Raw genomic sequence first — 17,412 nt, 5'->3', positions numbered from 1 at the left:
TCTCATCCTTAAAAAGAGTCTAAAATTATATATTGGGATGCTTGATAATATATAAAAAAGTTTGTTATCATAATTTAGCTTGAAAATTGCATCGAGAAATACTTGAGGTGATCGTAGTAACAATAAATTAAGAAGGAAAAAAACAGGATTATGGTTATTAATAATAGACATACAAGTGTATAAAAAAATATTAATAATTGTAGAAATAGTGAAAACTAAAAACACCAGCGGATGGAACAAAAAATTTCTATAAAATAAAAGAAAAAAACAGAACTTAACAAAGAAGAACATAAAATTTTCAACCAGACAATAATAGAACATCCCCATAAAATACGTACCATATGAGTATTTGCCATTTAAATATTCGAAAGTAAAATTGAAATATTCGTTATACTCCCATTGACTTGTGCAAGACTTAAAAAACCAAATAAGGAAAGAAAACATATATAGATCGTTAACTACAACAAAACTAAAACTGAATATTTGATCATAGGAACATTGTTTCAGTTCGCCATAAATGTCTAAATGATTGAATCGAAGAGATAAAAATAAATGCACAAATGGCTCTAATAAAAGTACTATGATTGATCCAAAAACCTTTTTAACTTGATCAATACCTGATTTGTGTATGTTATAGGTAGTATAGAATGAATGTTTCATCACATTCCAACTATCATATAATTTAGGTTTAAAAGTGAGAGTCTTGTAGTTATTGCATATTTCAGCAGTATTTTCATTTCTACATGATTGCTTATTTTTTTCAATTATTCTCTTAACATTCGGTTTATATTTTTCGGCTTCGAAAAGAATGGAGTGATCAGATATAATAACGAACAATAATTCTGGCAACGATAACTCTGATTCTGTAGAGATCCCATTTTCAACCAAAAAAGATTCTAATTGTTTATATGGTCCAATATAAAATACTCCTAATTTAACTAATACAATTAAATCATCAAAGTAGCTGAAAAGACCAGCACCAGGTTGATGAATTGTAGATATAACCATACAATTATAATCTTGTGCATATTTTTTAAAGTGTAAATGATTTCTAATGCTGTATTTGAATCTAAGCCTGTTGTAGGTTCATCTAAAATCAAAATTTCTGGATCATTAATCATAGATATTGCGACCAAAGCTCGCTTGCGTTCACCTCCTGAGAGTGCACCAATGAGACTATGTTTTTTATGCAATATCGCGCATCCATCAAGTATTTTGTCGGCTTTACGTTCGTCAAATTCCCGATATTTTGCTTCACCAAGTGACATATAATATTTCAAATGATCATAAATCGTCAAGTAAGGATAAAATATATCATCCTGGGGAACATATGAAAACTTCATTTTCCATCCTTCTGGATCTCTTTCTTCCCCATTATATAATATTCTACCAAATGTCTTTGATTTTCCACTAATATCTCCAACAAGCATTCTAAGAAAATGAGTTTTACCGCATCCACTAGAGCCAAGTACGGCTGTAAGTTTCCCAGACTCAATTTTCCCAGATAAGGATTTTAAAATCTCAGCGTATGGACCATGTATATTTGGATCGACATTTGGCACGTCGTAATAAAGATTTTCAAATTCTAGTGTTTTGGTTTCTTTTTCCATTTTGGGGCAGATTAAAGTTTTTCATTTATATTAAAAAAGGAGTTATAGCTAAATTGTATAATTTCTTTTTGCTTTAAAAATTACGGTAAATAAGCAAATTTAAGTTAAATTTTTTTTGACATGTCAAATTTTTATTTTTATAAAAATCAACGCCAAAACTGTTGACAGGCGTTTAAAAAATTGACATTTAAAGATTTATACCTCCTTTAAAAAAAATTTTAATCCTACCAATAGAAAAGCAAAAAAAAATATCATCATAAAAATGGCTTACAACTAATTTAGATATTTTTATTTTATATTAATTAACGATATTAAAATGAGGGTAAAGATAGAGCAGGAGGAAAACCCCAACAAAAATGTAAAACAAACCTCTGAAGCAAACGGGGACAAATTAGACACAAGAGACAAAGAGCAGGGGCTAGAACTCACTAGTGTGCCCACTCAATCCACTTCTGACACTCTTGCAGCAGTACTTGTGAGTACCGATGCGAGTGAAGAAGAGTGGCCTCAAAGAGTATTTCTATCAATTTTAAATAGATTTGGTAGAATGCCAAGAGGAGGGTGGAATAAAGCTACCGAGTTCTTCTGTGAAAAATTTGGGTCTAGATGAGCTCACTAGAATTCAAGTGCAAAGCGAAGAAAGCGCTCACAAGATATAGTGGTAGACAAATGACGGCCCGGGAATTCTTAGTGTCCTACCAAAAGAAGAAAAGTTGAAGCTGGCTCGAAAGAAGGGAATAGTCTCTTCGAAACCGAGCCCTTTTTGAAAGCACAAAAATTGTTTTGGAGAAACTTAGTTGTATTCAGAACACATGTGTGGACCAGGTAGAAAGAACAAGGAAGATTTCTTCCGCGAAGGTTGATCTGTTGAAACTTGATGCTACAGTCAAGGCGGTAGATAAGATAGTCATGTTAGATACCACCCCCTCATAACATGACAGAGATGGCAAAAATACTTCAAGCTACACAGATTTGCTCTCAGGAAATGGCCAGTAAGAAGCCTGTACCTTCGTCTCGGAAAGAAAGTATCTTGAAAAAGATTACTGAGATCGAAGACAAGGTAATGCTTATCAAAAAAGCCAAGATTTTTGATAAACTCTCAAATGAGGAAAAGCGTGAAGTCAAGAAGGTAATGCGTGAACTCAACATGCCCGCATGTTTACACCGAGATACTTCTGAAGCTATTGCTATACTTAACGGGAGGATTGCCATATACTCAAGGAAGCTAGAGGCCGCAGACCGACGCAGTGAGTATAGGCGTGAAAATCAAAACTTTGAGCTAATTAGAAGCAATTTCTATAAAAAACTCAAGTGTGCTAATGAGGTTACTCATAATGTAAGCAAAGAAGATATTAGTTCATTCTGGTCTACCATGTGGAATAAGAAAGAGCATTCCGAAGACTGCAATAGTTTCGAGGAATATCTTCTAGAATACATTCCTGGTAGCCAAGATCAGATCACTTTCCCAACCTTGCAAGAATTTGTAGATATTATTAAATATTTACCAAATTGGAAGGCTGCAGGCTGTGATGGAATCTTCAATTTCTTTATTAAGAATTGTGAAGCTTTACATCCATTCCTTTGCAAGATTGTTGAGGAAGTTTGCGTGGATGAAGAAGAACCCGAAGCTTGGTTCTACAAGGGGATTACTTATTTAATACCCAAAGGTACCCCCACTAGTGTAACGACTTCGGGCCTATTACCTGTATGTCGAACCTCTACAAGCTTACAACGAAATGCACTACGAAAGTAATGCAGCTAATTGTAGAAAGTAGAGGGCTACTGGCGGAGAATCAATTAGGGACAGTTAGACACGTCCAAGGAGCAAAAGAACAAGCTATGATTAATATCTGCCAAAAGGAGCGTGGAAATAAGCTGAAGTCACTTTGGTCAGATGTAAAGAAAGCCTACAGTTCTGTAGATAATTGTAAACATTAACGTGAATTAGTAAGTTAAATCTCTTTATTGGGTAAGTAAATTCTTACAAGCCACAGTGAGAAGGTCGCACATTGAGAATAAATCGCGAATGGAAACGATATTGAATAAGAGATTGAAAGATATTACAAGGGGATGTATGTCGTCGTCTTTGTTTATACTATGTACGCATCCATTGAGCAAAATGAATTCGACCTACCTAATAGTAGGAAGACAGACTCATTAAAAGTTTTATGTAACAAACCATCATCTATTTATTGATGATATTAAGCATCTCGCAGAGAACGATGACGTTTTAAAACTGATGAAAGAGGAAACTAAAAAGAGTTTCTTTGCTGTAGGTTTAGAAATGAAAGGAGTAAACTTTCAACTAACTGTAGTGATTTTAGTGAAAATGCTGTAGTATTAGAAAGCATCAAGAATACAAATACAACAATTTAACAGAGGATATCTCAAGTACTGTCAAAAGAGAGACTTTTAAAAAGTAAGAAATGAGATCCTACAGAGGGTTGAAAAACTGTGCAAGACTCAATTAAATAGTAAGAATATGATTCGAGCTATAAACGAGCATGCAATATCAGTAATAAACTATCATGTAGGATTATTAAGATTAGAACCTATAGATTTCAAATGTCTCGATTTTGATATCCGACAGATACTTATTATGTCCAGGTCTATCTACAGCCAGCCTCGAAGGAAAGACTATACCTATTCTTATTCGAAATGTGAAGAGGACCAATAATTATCAAAGATAGAAGCGGAAGTATGCTTCTAAATGTATATATATATATATATATATATATTAAAACATTAGATTTGTTTAGAAATAACCCACTAAGACGTGCAGCGACACTTTAAGTAGAAGCGAAGAGTAAATCCCACTTGCTTACAATCAACGTGTATCAAAGGATTAGGTATAGCTTTGTAGGAGAGGTAACTAGAAGATTCTAATAGAATTCCAGAAAAGGGGCTCTACACTAAAATTAACATTAGGAAAGACCGTGGTAAGTTGTTTAAAGCTAAGGAGAGTAATTTAAAATCACTATCGATTTATACCTGGCTGGTCAAAAGAAACACGTAGGCTAGAAATAAAGCAATTTACTTCTTCCTACTAAATAGAAATATTTTCAGGTGACAAAAGGGTCAATGTCCTCATTGTGGATCTCATAGGAAGACCGTGGTTTATTCGCTACTAAGTAAGGTTGGGTGTTATGTTTTGATTATATGAAAGACACAACGAGGTAGTTAGATGCATTCATCTCTTACTATGTAGTAAATATAGGTTTAAGAAGAGCAAGAAAATACGTGGACACTCAGTACAAGAACATGGAAAATCATCGTGAGGAATAAGAGTAGATACGAGAATATTTCACTAATATAAAGGGGATATATAATAAGCATGATATTATTGTGTTTGACAACAAGAAGAAAGACATTTTAATTGTTGAAGTTGGTATAACCAACCAGCTTCGACAAATTATAGTCGAGATTGAAATCTAAGAAAATTTCTTGCTAATGAAATTCGACTAATAAATAAATCCTGCGCAATAATAATTCCTTATGTAATGATTTAGGATGGAGTGGTGATCTTATTTCACAGAAAGTACTTTTGGAAGCTGGAAATCCAATACCAACTTGAAGCACATCTAGTCTATTGTGCTGATGAAGACTTTAGACTCCATTTTTTGGAACGACGACGAGAATACGATCAGGAGGATGCAGGAGATGAAGAATGGGCTAGAGCTTAAGCGTACTAGAAATTATGGCGACTGATAAAGAAGTTGTGTTTTTTTATGAGTTTAGCTTTAAGTTTGGAGTTAAAAAAAAATTATTTTAGAGAATAATAATTTTGTAGAGCTGATAAATAGGCGACGCCGGTACAAATTGTGTTATAAATACCTAAAATCAATAAGAAAATTAATTCAATAAATTATTTATTTTTAACTGTTGTTTTGGACAGAAAAAAAACAAAATTTCAGTGTAATTCATTATTTGATACATAAGTAACCCCGTGTAAACATGTAACGAAATTTTTTTTTTAGAAGAGCATCATAGAAAAAGATAATTTTTTGGATTCCTATGAAATTTAAATTAGATCGTGTATTCTCAGCATGCGATAAAAAACAGTATGATGTAAGAGGTTCCATATATGTTGTCTTTATTTTATTTAAAAAAAATGTACATAATTCTTGTTTTTTAGCGATTTTGTAATTAATTTATTGCATCAAGGCTGTTTTACTACAATATTTTAAATGTTTTAACTACAGGGTTTATTTATAATTAAAATTATTATTTGGTATGTTAGATGCTGTTGTTAGAAGATTGATATCACAAACCATATATTTATTAATAAAGTTTGTATTCGGTTAAATATTTTAAGATTAAAAGGAGTAATTTTATTTAAAATGTCAAAAATATTTTGCATTGATATTATGAATACTTACATGTGTAAAAATTCGTTTTTTTTTTCTCGGCCGTCAATTTTATTGAATAAATTGATTGGTTTATATACTCCTTATTAGTTATTAAAATGTACGATATATCGTCATCAATGGAAAAGGACGTTAAGAGCTTAGAATTTGAGAATCTTTGTTTTGATGAGTCATATGTAGATTCATTTGTAAATGTCAGATACACAAAAATCATTAGGTCTTTATCTGGAAAAATAGAGTCAGGGAAACTCACAGCTGTACTTGGCTCTAATGGAAGTGGTAAAACACATTTTTTACGAATGCTTATTGGAGATATTAATAAAAATGATAAAACATTTGGTAAAATATTGTACAATGGAAAAGAAAGAGACCCCGAATATTGGAGATTTAAATTTTCATATGTTCCACAAGATGATTTATTTTATCCTCAGCTGTCTATTTATGAACATATGATATATTATGTATTACATGGAGACGTTCAAAGCTATAAATTGGATGAAGAAAATATTGACGAAATACTAACAAGATGTGGAATGTTGCATAAAAAACACAGCTCGATGAAAGATCTATCTGAATTTGAATGTAAAAAGGCATTAATTGCTATTTCTATGATCAATAACCCAGAAATATTATTTTTAGACGAGCCTACAACAGGCTTAGATTTATATATGGCATTAGATATTGTTTGTATACTAAAAAATTATGCCCAGGAAAATAATTGTATGGTGATATGTACATTACATTATCCAGCTCCTGAATTATTTATGTATTTTGATGATTTAATAGTATTGGTAATAAGAGGGGTTTTTTATATTGGGCCGTATAGTCGAGTAGAATCTTTTTTGATAGACAACGGTATCCAGACAAAAACACCCTTAACACTGTCGGATTTATTATTAGTTTTATCATCTGCGCATTCTATCATACCATTACCTAAAAAGTATAGACAACATTGCAAAAATATAGTCGAGAAAAACAAGATAAATAATGCTAATTATCCAACTATAGCATGTAATAATTACAAAAAATTAAATTTTTGTCATAATTATCTTGATATATGGAAAATTATAAAGCTTAAAATAAAAACATCTAGAAAATTCGAGTTTGGGTCTGTAAAAAATGTTTTTATTTTTGTGTTATATATTTTTACCCTTTTTTTCGATCCAATAATTGATTATATTGGATCTAGATCACTTGTGGGTAAAAAATTATATGAAGAACTGAAATTTTGCTCATATAATAATATTTTAAGTATTGGTTTTGCTATTGTCAATCAAATATTCTTTTTTACTCCCTTTACATGGATGCTTCAATCATTAACTAATTTACCTTCAGAAAATTTTTATTTTTCATTTGAATATTTAGACGGTCGTTATACTTTTGGTACATATTTCATTGCTGTATTTTTTTGTTCTCTTGTAAAAAATTTTATATTTTTTTTATCAAGTTTAGTTTTTGTCTGTTATTTTACAACAATATTATGTTTCAGCCTCTTATATTATTGTCTATCGGCATTTTTACTATCATAAACACTATTATATATACATTCGTGTCCTTAATATTTGAATACAATGTATTTTTTTGTAGCGTATACATTTTTACTTGTAATCTAATCTTTATAAATTTTACTTACGATTCATTTAAATCAAACAATATTAGTCTATTTCGATATTTCTCAATGTTTATTCCAACATACAATTTGAGAGTTTTTTTAGAAATGAGATGTTTTGGTTTAACAGAAAAATTCAAAAATAATACAAAAATATCAACATATTTAGAAAAAACATTCTTTCGAAAAATTATTCAAATTTCTTACGAAGAAGGTGCACAAAAAACAATTATTTATAAAGATTTTGGAAAATATTCCGACTCCATCATTATTTTCGCTATGTTTGTATCTTGTTTAAGTTTAGGAGGTTTTGTAATTTTACTTTATAAAAGATTCAGAGTACCAAACATGAGATTTAAACTATCGAAATAAAAGAACTTTTTTTCATTAGCGATTTATAATGTTAAATTATTTATAATTCATATCATTAGTATTTGTTTAATAGTTTTGTTATTTCAAAAAAAATTGTGTCATATTGGTTGTGATTATTTTACAATGATGACCAATTTAGCATGCCAATCTATTCGTATCGATTTTAAAAAATGTTATCGATATTGTCTTTATATATTATTTTCACTATTTTTTTTTACGTTGATAGACCAAATATTCAAATGTAACGAAGAGATATTAAATTTATTAAGATTTTATATACATATAAGAAATGATAAATGCCTAGTGGCTAAAACAAAATTACACTATGTAGTATCCATGATGATCAACCACTGCCTTATAGATATAAGGTGCTTTCGGCTCAGTGGCCGAAGGCAGAGCTCACGATTGGGTATTGCTGATTTAAATCTTAGGTGCATAAAAAAAGTTTCTTTCTATGATGCAGTCTGAACAACTTAGATGATGAATATGCCCACGATAATCACCATGTTAATCCACAGAAACTTATGTGCGTCCATCGAAACTTAATTAGCATTTATTAAAAAAATACATCTTAAGAAAATAAAACAGTATCTCAATTGTGTGGACTTAATAGCACATAAAAGTATCTGTTGGGTATAGCCCATTTGTAACCCATGGCCGATGCACTTTAGGGTGGGATCTTAGGCCTACCTAAGAGACTTAAGGAAGTAGAGCGATAGAGGTCACGTGAACATGTCTTGAGGGATTTTATAAAACAGTTGCTGAAACGGGTAAAAAAGTAGAGGGCAACACGGTCCAATAAAATGCCGAGCTGGTATGGGCATTGTAATGGGCTGTACGTGCGATACGAATGATTGTAGGGACATTGCCTAGTTATCATCTTCTTTTCCAGATTATTTAAAATCTTTCCAAAAAATATATCTTTGTAGATCACTTTTTTGCAGGTTATATATAGATGGGAAATCTTTTGTGGCCTTTGTCATTTAAATATGGCGGAGTTTAATGTACGGAAATCATACTACGTAAGTTTTAATGATTAAAAATCAGAAAGTATCATTTTTTAAGAGCCAGGTGTAACGGGCCGAGCCCGGCTTTCCCTATTTTTCACGTATTGATTCCGGGCTCAGACCTCAAAATGAGTAAATATTAATGGTCAATTATATTTAAAAATCGAAATTTTATAAATTTGTTATAAATTCATTCAAAATAAAATTTTTTTGTGTCTTAAAATTTTTACTTTTAGATGATTTTCAAAAAAAAGATTTTATTTTTGCAGCATGGTTAGGCTTTCGAAAGTAGCGACAATTTTCCAAAATTCACATGAGGCAATATGTAGGCTAGTGACTGTAATCTACTAAAACAACGAGAGAATGTCGGAGATGTTCGGAATCATGGTATAAAATTTGGATAACTCATACATTGACTTCTACAGTTTAAATATGATGGATATGAAAATTCAATACGGGGGGGGGGTTAGAAGCTCTATTTTTTTACGAGTATTTATGAATAGTTATTCGTTTTTCTTGATTTATTTACTGAAAAAAAAATCTAAAGTAAAGCTAAACAAAAATTTCGTTTGTCAGCATAAGTTTCTTTAGGGGTTGGAAAATATTTTATTTAAGCACCAAGAAAGGAAAATCTTAGCACCAAAACAAAACAAGAGAGTTTGAAAATGAAAGCAGACCGATAAAACAGGAATTTTATAAGGAATTTGTCAAATCACCAATAGGAAAATATGACAAAGTTCAAATTTTGTATTTTATTAAGACACCAGGTGGAAGAATATTAGAACTAAGAATCTAAAAAGAACGAACGTTTCTGTATCTACAATCACAGGATTCTTATGAAGTAAACAAAAAATAAAACAACTTGTGTAATGATTGGCAAAAATCCCATCTAAAAGCATTCTAATCTATCAAAAGCAGACATAAAAATTTTATTTTTGATGAAGGCTTTAGTAATGAAGCAGAAAAGATATCTAAGTTTATATTAGAAATCTGGTTACATCTTAAATTTGAAATTGTTTTTTAAAGTGAGGTAAGCAAAATGTGATCCCTGATTTTTTGGAAGAATTTAAACGACTAAAAAATGTGCAATTTTTAAATATATCGCGAGCTACACTGATCTTTCAATTCAATTCTATTTTTTTTATGAAAAAACTGATTTTATATTTTTTTGTTTCTATCTTAGGTCCTATTATGACAAGAAAAGGGTTCAGACTCGAGCCGTTGCGCCAGGAAATGCAATCAGAACTACAACGTAAAAGAATTTAATATGAAAATTAGTATATTGTTTTATCATCCATAAACGATAGAAAAAATTTCTTTAGACCTTTTAAATCGTAGGTTCTTGTAATTGATAAATAATCGTACGAAGGTATATGGGCATTTCAAGGTAAAAAAGTTATTAAATATTAAGGTATAAATAAAAAGTATTTATTTCAATTACCATATTGATATAAAAGACTCGACTGTGCATTTAGAGGCTCATGCTTATTAAGATAAATTGACAGTTTTAAAATGTGCTTCACACATTTTTTTATTTTCGGCTCTTTGACTTGTTTGAGTCTTTATTGGTGTTGACCGGCGTAGCTGAACTTTTGCTTCTATTCTAAATTACCATCCCTTTATTTTTATAAATAAATTCCATGTGTTTTTTCGTTAAAACAGAATTTATATGATTGTGTTTGCATTTTATCTTTTTAATTTATATTTTGGACAAAAAAAGAAAGAATTTGAAGGAAAAAACATTACAAAAAACACATTATAAGTAATTAAATATTTTATTCTTATAAAAATAGCTAACAAATTTAACATCATATTTTCAGAAATTTTCAAGTTATATTGTTCGCATTTAAAGTTGTTCAAATTTTTTATTTTTAGATTGTTATGTTTGTAAAATTTTATTTAGTGTTAAATAAATTCTAACTAGCGCTTATGACAGATTTTATAACTAAGCTTTACAAAAACAACCATGTAAAATGTATAACCATATACTATACGCATTTATAGCAGTCGATACCTTTTATTATGTTTAGATTTGACACTCTACTGAAAAAATATGCATAAAACAAGTAGTGTATAAATTTTAGACCTAAAACAATAGGGATAAAAAAAATTCATCATTTGATAATTTTTTCCCAAGTTTTAATTTCCCAATTTTAGGTTCTAATCTTCTATTTTCATTCATATGCTCGAATAAATCACCTTACTTTATTAAAAAAAAACAAAATTTGTCATAACAAAAACCTTTTTAGTGTTTAAATTTGAATTAGAAACATCTAATGATACTGAATCGGCATGTACCTTTCTGGCACGCAAGTCCTTGATAAAAACAGCTTTTTTACATATGCATGGAACTTTTAAGGGTCAATGAGGTTAGTTAGAAGAATAAGACCAGTATACAACTATGTTTGGAACTTTATAAAACTTTTTATAGTTAATAAAATTTTGTTGAAAGGAGACTTCTTATTGAAAACAGTAAGTTTTTGGAAAATTAAAAGATTATATATAAGTATATCAATAAAAGGTCCTTCCTCGATAATGCAAATGATTTTGTACTAGACAGAATCTCGAATTACATATGTTTTGCTCTACAAAAATCACATAATCGGGGAAGTGACTGATAATAGTCAGCGATTAGGAGGTCGTGATGAGTTTTGCACCCCTAAAAAGTCGATATCGACGAAAGTCTATTCTTCCGCTCCAAATATAGTCAGGGCAATCCTACCATAGGTCAATGGTATGTAGGAGGTATAAAAAGAGGTTCTAAAAGTGACTTTTTTTTTTAGCTAGAATAAATACTGCTCGCCTTAGGGCAATACAAAATATTGTATTTTTCGGTTAACTTGTGATACTAATCAATAGAAGGTATATGATGCTGCATTTCACATTTTCCAAAAACGAAGCACAGGGCTAAGAATTGCTCCATAAACTTCGAGTCTTATCGATCCCGAAACACATACCCATTCACTTAATGGGGGTGGTCTGTTTCCAAGAGAGATGTTTGATCTAGACAAGGAATAAGGCTGACTATGACTATATAGCACCTAAAACAGTTCATATGTACATATAAAATTTCGAAAAATTTAAGTTTAAAAAATCTTCTCTCATATTTTCGAATAAATCAAAAGTCTCCTTTTTTTGTAATTTTTTTATTTTTACACTCCTTTATTTTTTCAAAGTGGGTTCCTTGTGATCAGATACTAAAATAATATATGTTATGAAATGTACACTTATTCTATCATAGATATTTTATATCATTATAACCTCAATTTTATAAATAATATTTTCGAATTTACTTGAAATTCAGACTATAATTGTATATATACTGTTTAACTTCATAAATTCATAATTTATATAAAAATTAAACACTCATGTTGTGAATTCTAAATCTTCTTTGAACAAAATTTCAATATTAGCATAAAAAACAAGGCGCACGCATATTTAAAATAGCAATTAATTCCGAACATTTGGCGAGATCTTTTTAAATACTTTTATGTGATTCTAGTCCTTAGATTAATTTTGCATTGTTAATATTTAATATGTCATATTGTACTACTCGTTTTTTATTTTTTCTGCTAAAATAAGCATTTTAATGCAAAAATCTAAAAAAAAACATGGTGAATTTTGATTAATAGGTATCGATGTGAACCAGTTTATTCAGTTAAATATAACTATTAGTATATAATAAGAATGTAAGACAAAAAACACATTATTTACTATTTTTGGCCTATAAAAGTAAGCAAATGTATATTTATGATAGTGAAATACTGACAACTAGTATGAGTAATGGTTGATACATAATTTAACAAAGAATTCCATACAAAATAAGAGCTAACGATAAAATATATAATTTCTAATCGGATAATAGATCTAGCCAAAAATATGTCCCAAAGGTATAACAACCTTCTAAATATTCATAAGCAAATGAATCAAAAAATGCTAGTATAATAATAAATGAATAGAACATCGTTGTATACGAAGTACAACAATACACTTGATAACTATATTAAAACTATTACTAAAAGCATCTTCATGCGTATAATTTCAAATTATCAAGAAGTTTATGCTTAAATATTTTAACAAAAGAAAGAAAAAGTATTAAAATATTAACTAAGAACCTATAACACTATTTGACAGCTTTTTTCCGGGTCGTTGGATTTTTTACTCTGTGCTCTATCGTTTTCTATGTAGAAAAAAAATTGCATGTAATTATGAATACTTTAGGTACAAAATTACCATGCGTTTTTTAATTATATTTTGTACATTCTGGCTTTATTTTTTAGGTGTTTTATCAATAGAATGTGTGTATATTAACCCAAAAAAAATTTGAAAACAAATATTTTGGTTTGGTCGCGATACAGTTTTCCATCTAAAAGGGTTGTAATTAACTATATAAATCTACAACAATACACCTAATTAAACAGTGACGATTGTGTCTTCTGAATATCGAAATAGTTTGTAATTGAAGTCATTAATTATGCATATAACCTTTAAATTAATCTATGACGTATTTTTTAGCATACAAGAAATATCTAAATTTATATATAAATCTAGGCCTGTTGCAGGTTCATCTAAAATTGATATTTCTATATTATTAAGAATTTAATATGAATAAAGCTTTTTGCACTCATTTTAAGTAAATTTTTCATCGAAATGTATTTTTTATGAGATACAGCTTGTTAGTACTTTGTCGATCTTTTCTGCGCCCAATTTATACTTTAAGTTTATCCACGTAACATATAATATCCATGTGTTCATAAATATACATCTTAGGATAATATTTATAATCATGTAGACACATATATTTTTAATCATTAATCTTCTATATCTCTTTCTCTTTTATTGGACAATATCTTGGCAAAAGTTTCATCGTTTTTATAAATATCCCTAATAAGCTTTCGCAGATATTGTGTTTTATCTATTCTCTAAGCCAAGTGTTGTTATATGTTTCCCGAATTCTATATTTCCAGATAAAGATCTAATAATTGTTACGTATCTACCATTTATTTTTGAATAAACATCTATAACATCACAAAAATATAAAAAAAGCGGTTAACACCTTTTTTTTGGGCCTTGAAAATAACTTTGTAAATTTATAGTGGCATAATAGATCAAATCAATAATTTTTTGTATATTTTGCAATTTAAAAAATTTATTTTTTAGAAATGTCAAATGACTATACTATTGACATCGGATTAGAATATTCACCTTAATATTGATTATCAATTTTTTACTAATAAAGAAACAAATTCAAGGGTCTTTTCATTTGTATTTTTTGTTTTCGTATCATTTAAATTTAAAATAAAACAATTATTCTCTTTGTCTTTTTGGATTTATTATTACTGTTCTTGAATACTGTGTGTTTTTTTATATTTTATAGCTCTATATAGTTAATAGCTTCTCCTTTTGATGATGCTCTTTTTTAAAAAAGAAACCTTATGGTGTACTTATTTTTATACTTACTTATATCATGAAGTATATTCTTGGTCAATCACCTTTTGTATTGCAACTAGATAGAAACTTTGGTTCACTATAGTAACAAAGAGAGATTTACGGCTCGAAAAATGAATCACTCTTGTATCTCTGTCGTATTCCGTGTAACATTTGGTCATTACACCTTATAACTTATTGCAAAAAACCGACATATCATTATTAATATATAGTCTCGATTTATTTGCAGCCATCAGGAGTTAAATGTATGATCTTAGACCATTCTATCAGAAATTACTACATTATTTTAAAAATATAATTCGTATATAAGATACAATAATCTTTCATACTTTTAATTATGATCAAATTAATTTAATTTGATAACAATTTCAATAAAGATAGTTAGCATGAAGAATTACTAAGTATAAGCAATAAAATATTCATAAAATAAAGATTTTCTTACAATCAAACCAAATATATGAGATATTACATAATTTCATGTAAGATGATAATGATTACAGTTTATTGTTAGCGTTAAAAATCATAAATGGATTGAATAAGCAATTAGCAAATTTTTTGACAAACGTTTAAAGTATATCATAGAAAACCAATTGAGATAAAAAGCGAAATCTGTATTATGATGCTTTAAATAAATGTCTACGATAAAAAAAATAAATTATAAAGAGAATTCTTGTCAAAAAATAACTACGTGTCGTACCTCCTGCGGAAGTACAACTCCAATAAAGATAAGTTAAACCTATAATGTTTATTTCTTATATCTTTCATACCCCTAAGTATGGAATTTTCTTTTATAATTTTTTATTGTTTGTTTACAGGGTAAACAAATCAAGAAATGTCAAAAATGATATGTTTGACATGTGGGATACCACACTACGAAATAGGTGCTTCTTTGGTATGCGATCAGAATTTTTTTTTAAAAAAAAATTCAGACCCCCTAAAAATGAAAAATAATGACTTTAAAATTTCTGATCGCATACCAAAGAAAAGCACGAAAATCAAAATAAAGGCAAAACAAAGGCTTTTCTATGGTATTGACGACTGTTTAAACTCATTACTTGAGTTAGAAGTCTCGAAAGAGTAAAAGACGTGCTTTAAATGCAATGAGATTTTAAATGTTGTATTATTTAAGGAGAAAGAGGTTAAAAGAGTGAAATACAGGGGTGCTAAATATAAATGCAGTGCTAAAGAATCAATTAACAAATGAAGCAATTTACCTTTATATAATTTTTGTGAATTAATATTTTTAATTTTGTGTAGGAGTAGTTATTTTACCTTAGAGGTAAAACTAGGAGTTTCTTAATCGACAGTTTCCGATGCAAAAAAAAGAATTAGAGAAATTTTAAAAACAAAATGTCTAAGAGGCTTATTATTGTGGACCAGGAAAAATTGTCCAAGTTGATGAGTCTGTAATTTGTAGAAGAGGTAAAATAAGAAATGCATCCAGTTGTAATGATATAATCCCTGATACTGTTTGGATACTAGGCATAGTAGAAGCATCAAATCCTACGAACTTTTACATTACAGTGGTGGATAATAGGAAAGTCGGGTGTTTAACAGTTGCTCTAGAAGGTAAAATAGGCGTTGGTTCGATTTTACATAGAAATGGTCATCAGAGTTATCTAAGTGTAGCACAAAATCTTTGTCTTGAACATAAGGTATTAAACCACTCTATCGGGGTTAAATCTGCAGATGGTACTCATACCAATAACATTGAGAATGTATGGTCGCAGCCCAAATTTGAAATGACCAAAGAACATGGAGTTAAGCGTAATGAAATTGGTTCATGGCTCAATGAATTTATATTTAGGAAAAGTTTAGTAGAGAGGACAATTTAGAGGAGTTTTACGACTCCTATGATGATTTATTATATAATTTACTCAATTAAATCAAATTTTAAGTATTTTTTGACGTTTTTTCATATTTTTTTCCTTTACAAGGGGGGAGTCTTGGTGTCCGATCGCATACCAAAGAAGCACCACGAAATATAATTACTTATTTTTTTTTAAGAAATTTGAAAGTTTTAATTACAATGCTGAAAAATTTATTTATTATTAAAAAGTTGTACTGGGTTTCCGGGTTATAAGATCCACCAATAAAAAGAGCATATATCATTTCTATTGATATTAAATATTTGAAATTTCTTTAAAATTTTTTCGACCTTTGCCCTCATGAAAAAAAATTTCACTTGCTAAAAGAAAAATTAGGAGGATTACAAAAATTGCGTGAAAACAATGGCAACATAGTATGACTGCTTTCGAGTTGCAGATTACTAGGAAAATTAAAGCGTATTTTAAATTAAAGGGTTTCTTTTTTTTAAAAGTTTTAACATTTGCTATAAGGTGGATCTCTTCTACTAGTATAAAAATTAGTAAAATAACCCTTGGGGTGGATATTATAATTCAAAACCCCTGGTAATATATATAAGGGGAATATTATATTGGTCGAATTATATTAAAAAACAAGACATTCTTCAAATCTATAAAGTAGTAGCAAATATAATTTCGAGAAAAGATAGTATTTATTGAGGACTTAAAGCAAGTTAAATCACATAAAGACAAGGGATCATGAATACACATATGTATTTTGTTCCTTTCTTCAAAAATAATAAAATTTTAGCTTCTTTTTGGAGCAAAGGGTAAGAAGAAATATTTACGTAAATACACAAAGAAGTAAAGTTATGTTTGTTTATGACAAAATAATCGATTATTTGTGTGGAATTTTATTTTGTAAAAAGCGGAAAAAATATAGATGAAAGCCGAATGACGGACAATGTTAAGACATAACTTTTTTCATCTCAAACAAAGATCTTTTAAACTAATAAACACTATTAAATATTTACAAAGCTACTGAATTAATATAATATTTTCAGAAGGTGTATAAATTCTATATAAATCTACGCAAGAGATGAAGTGTAGTGATATACATATTAGCCAATATAATTACAGAATATGCTATAATCTACAAAAATTGTATTTTTTCGCATTAATAATCTTGAAGAA

The 17,412-nt window shown here is 29.1% G+C and overlaps 1 protein-coding gene across 1 annotated transcript; it reads left to right on the top strand.

Annotated features, from left to right (window-relative positions):
- Nucleotides 1-6,075: 6,075 nt before the first annotated feature.
- VNE69_10080 (ABC transporter) lies at nt 6,076-7,506 on the top strand (the record flags this gene model as incomplete). The annotated part of the gene is made up of 1 exon (XM_065474802.1): nt 6,076-7,506. The coding sequence occupies one exon, from the start codon at nt 6,076-6,078 to the stop codon at nt 7,504-7,506; it is 1,431 nt and encodes a 476-aa protein (XP_065330874.1).
- Nucleotides 7,507-17,412: the final 9,906 nt, after the last annotated feature.

Source organism: Vairimorpha necatrix, chromosome 10 (genome assembly GCF_036630325.1).
Source record: "Vairimorpha necatrix chromosome 10, complete sequence".
Classification (NCBI taxonomy): domain Eukaryota; kingdom Fungi; phylum Microsporidia; family Nosematidae; genus Vairimorpha; species Vairimorpha necatrix.
Note: the sequence above shows the minus strand (reverse complement) of the source record. Positions and strands in the feature narration are given on the sequence as shown.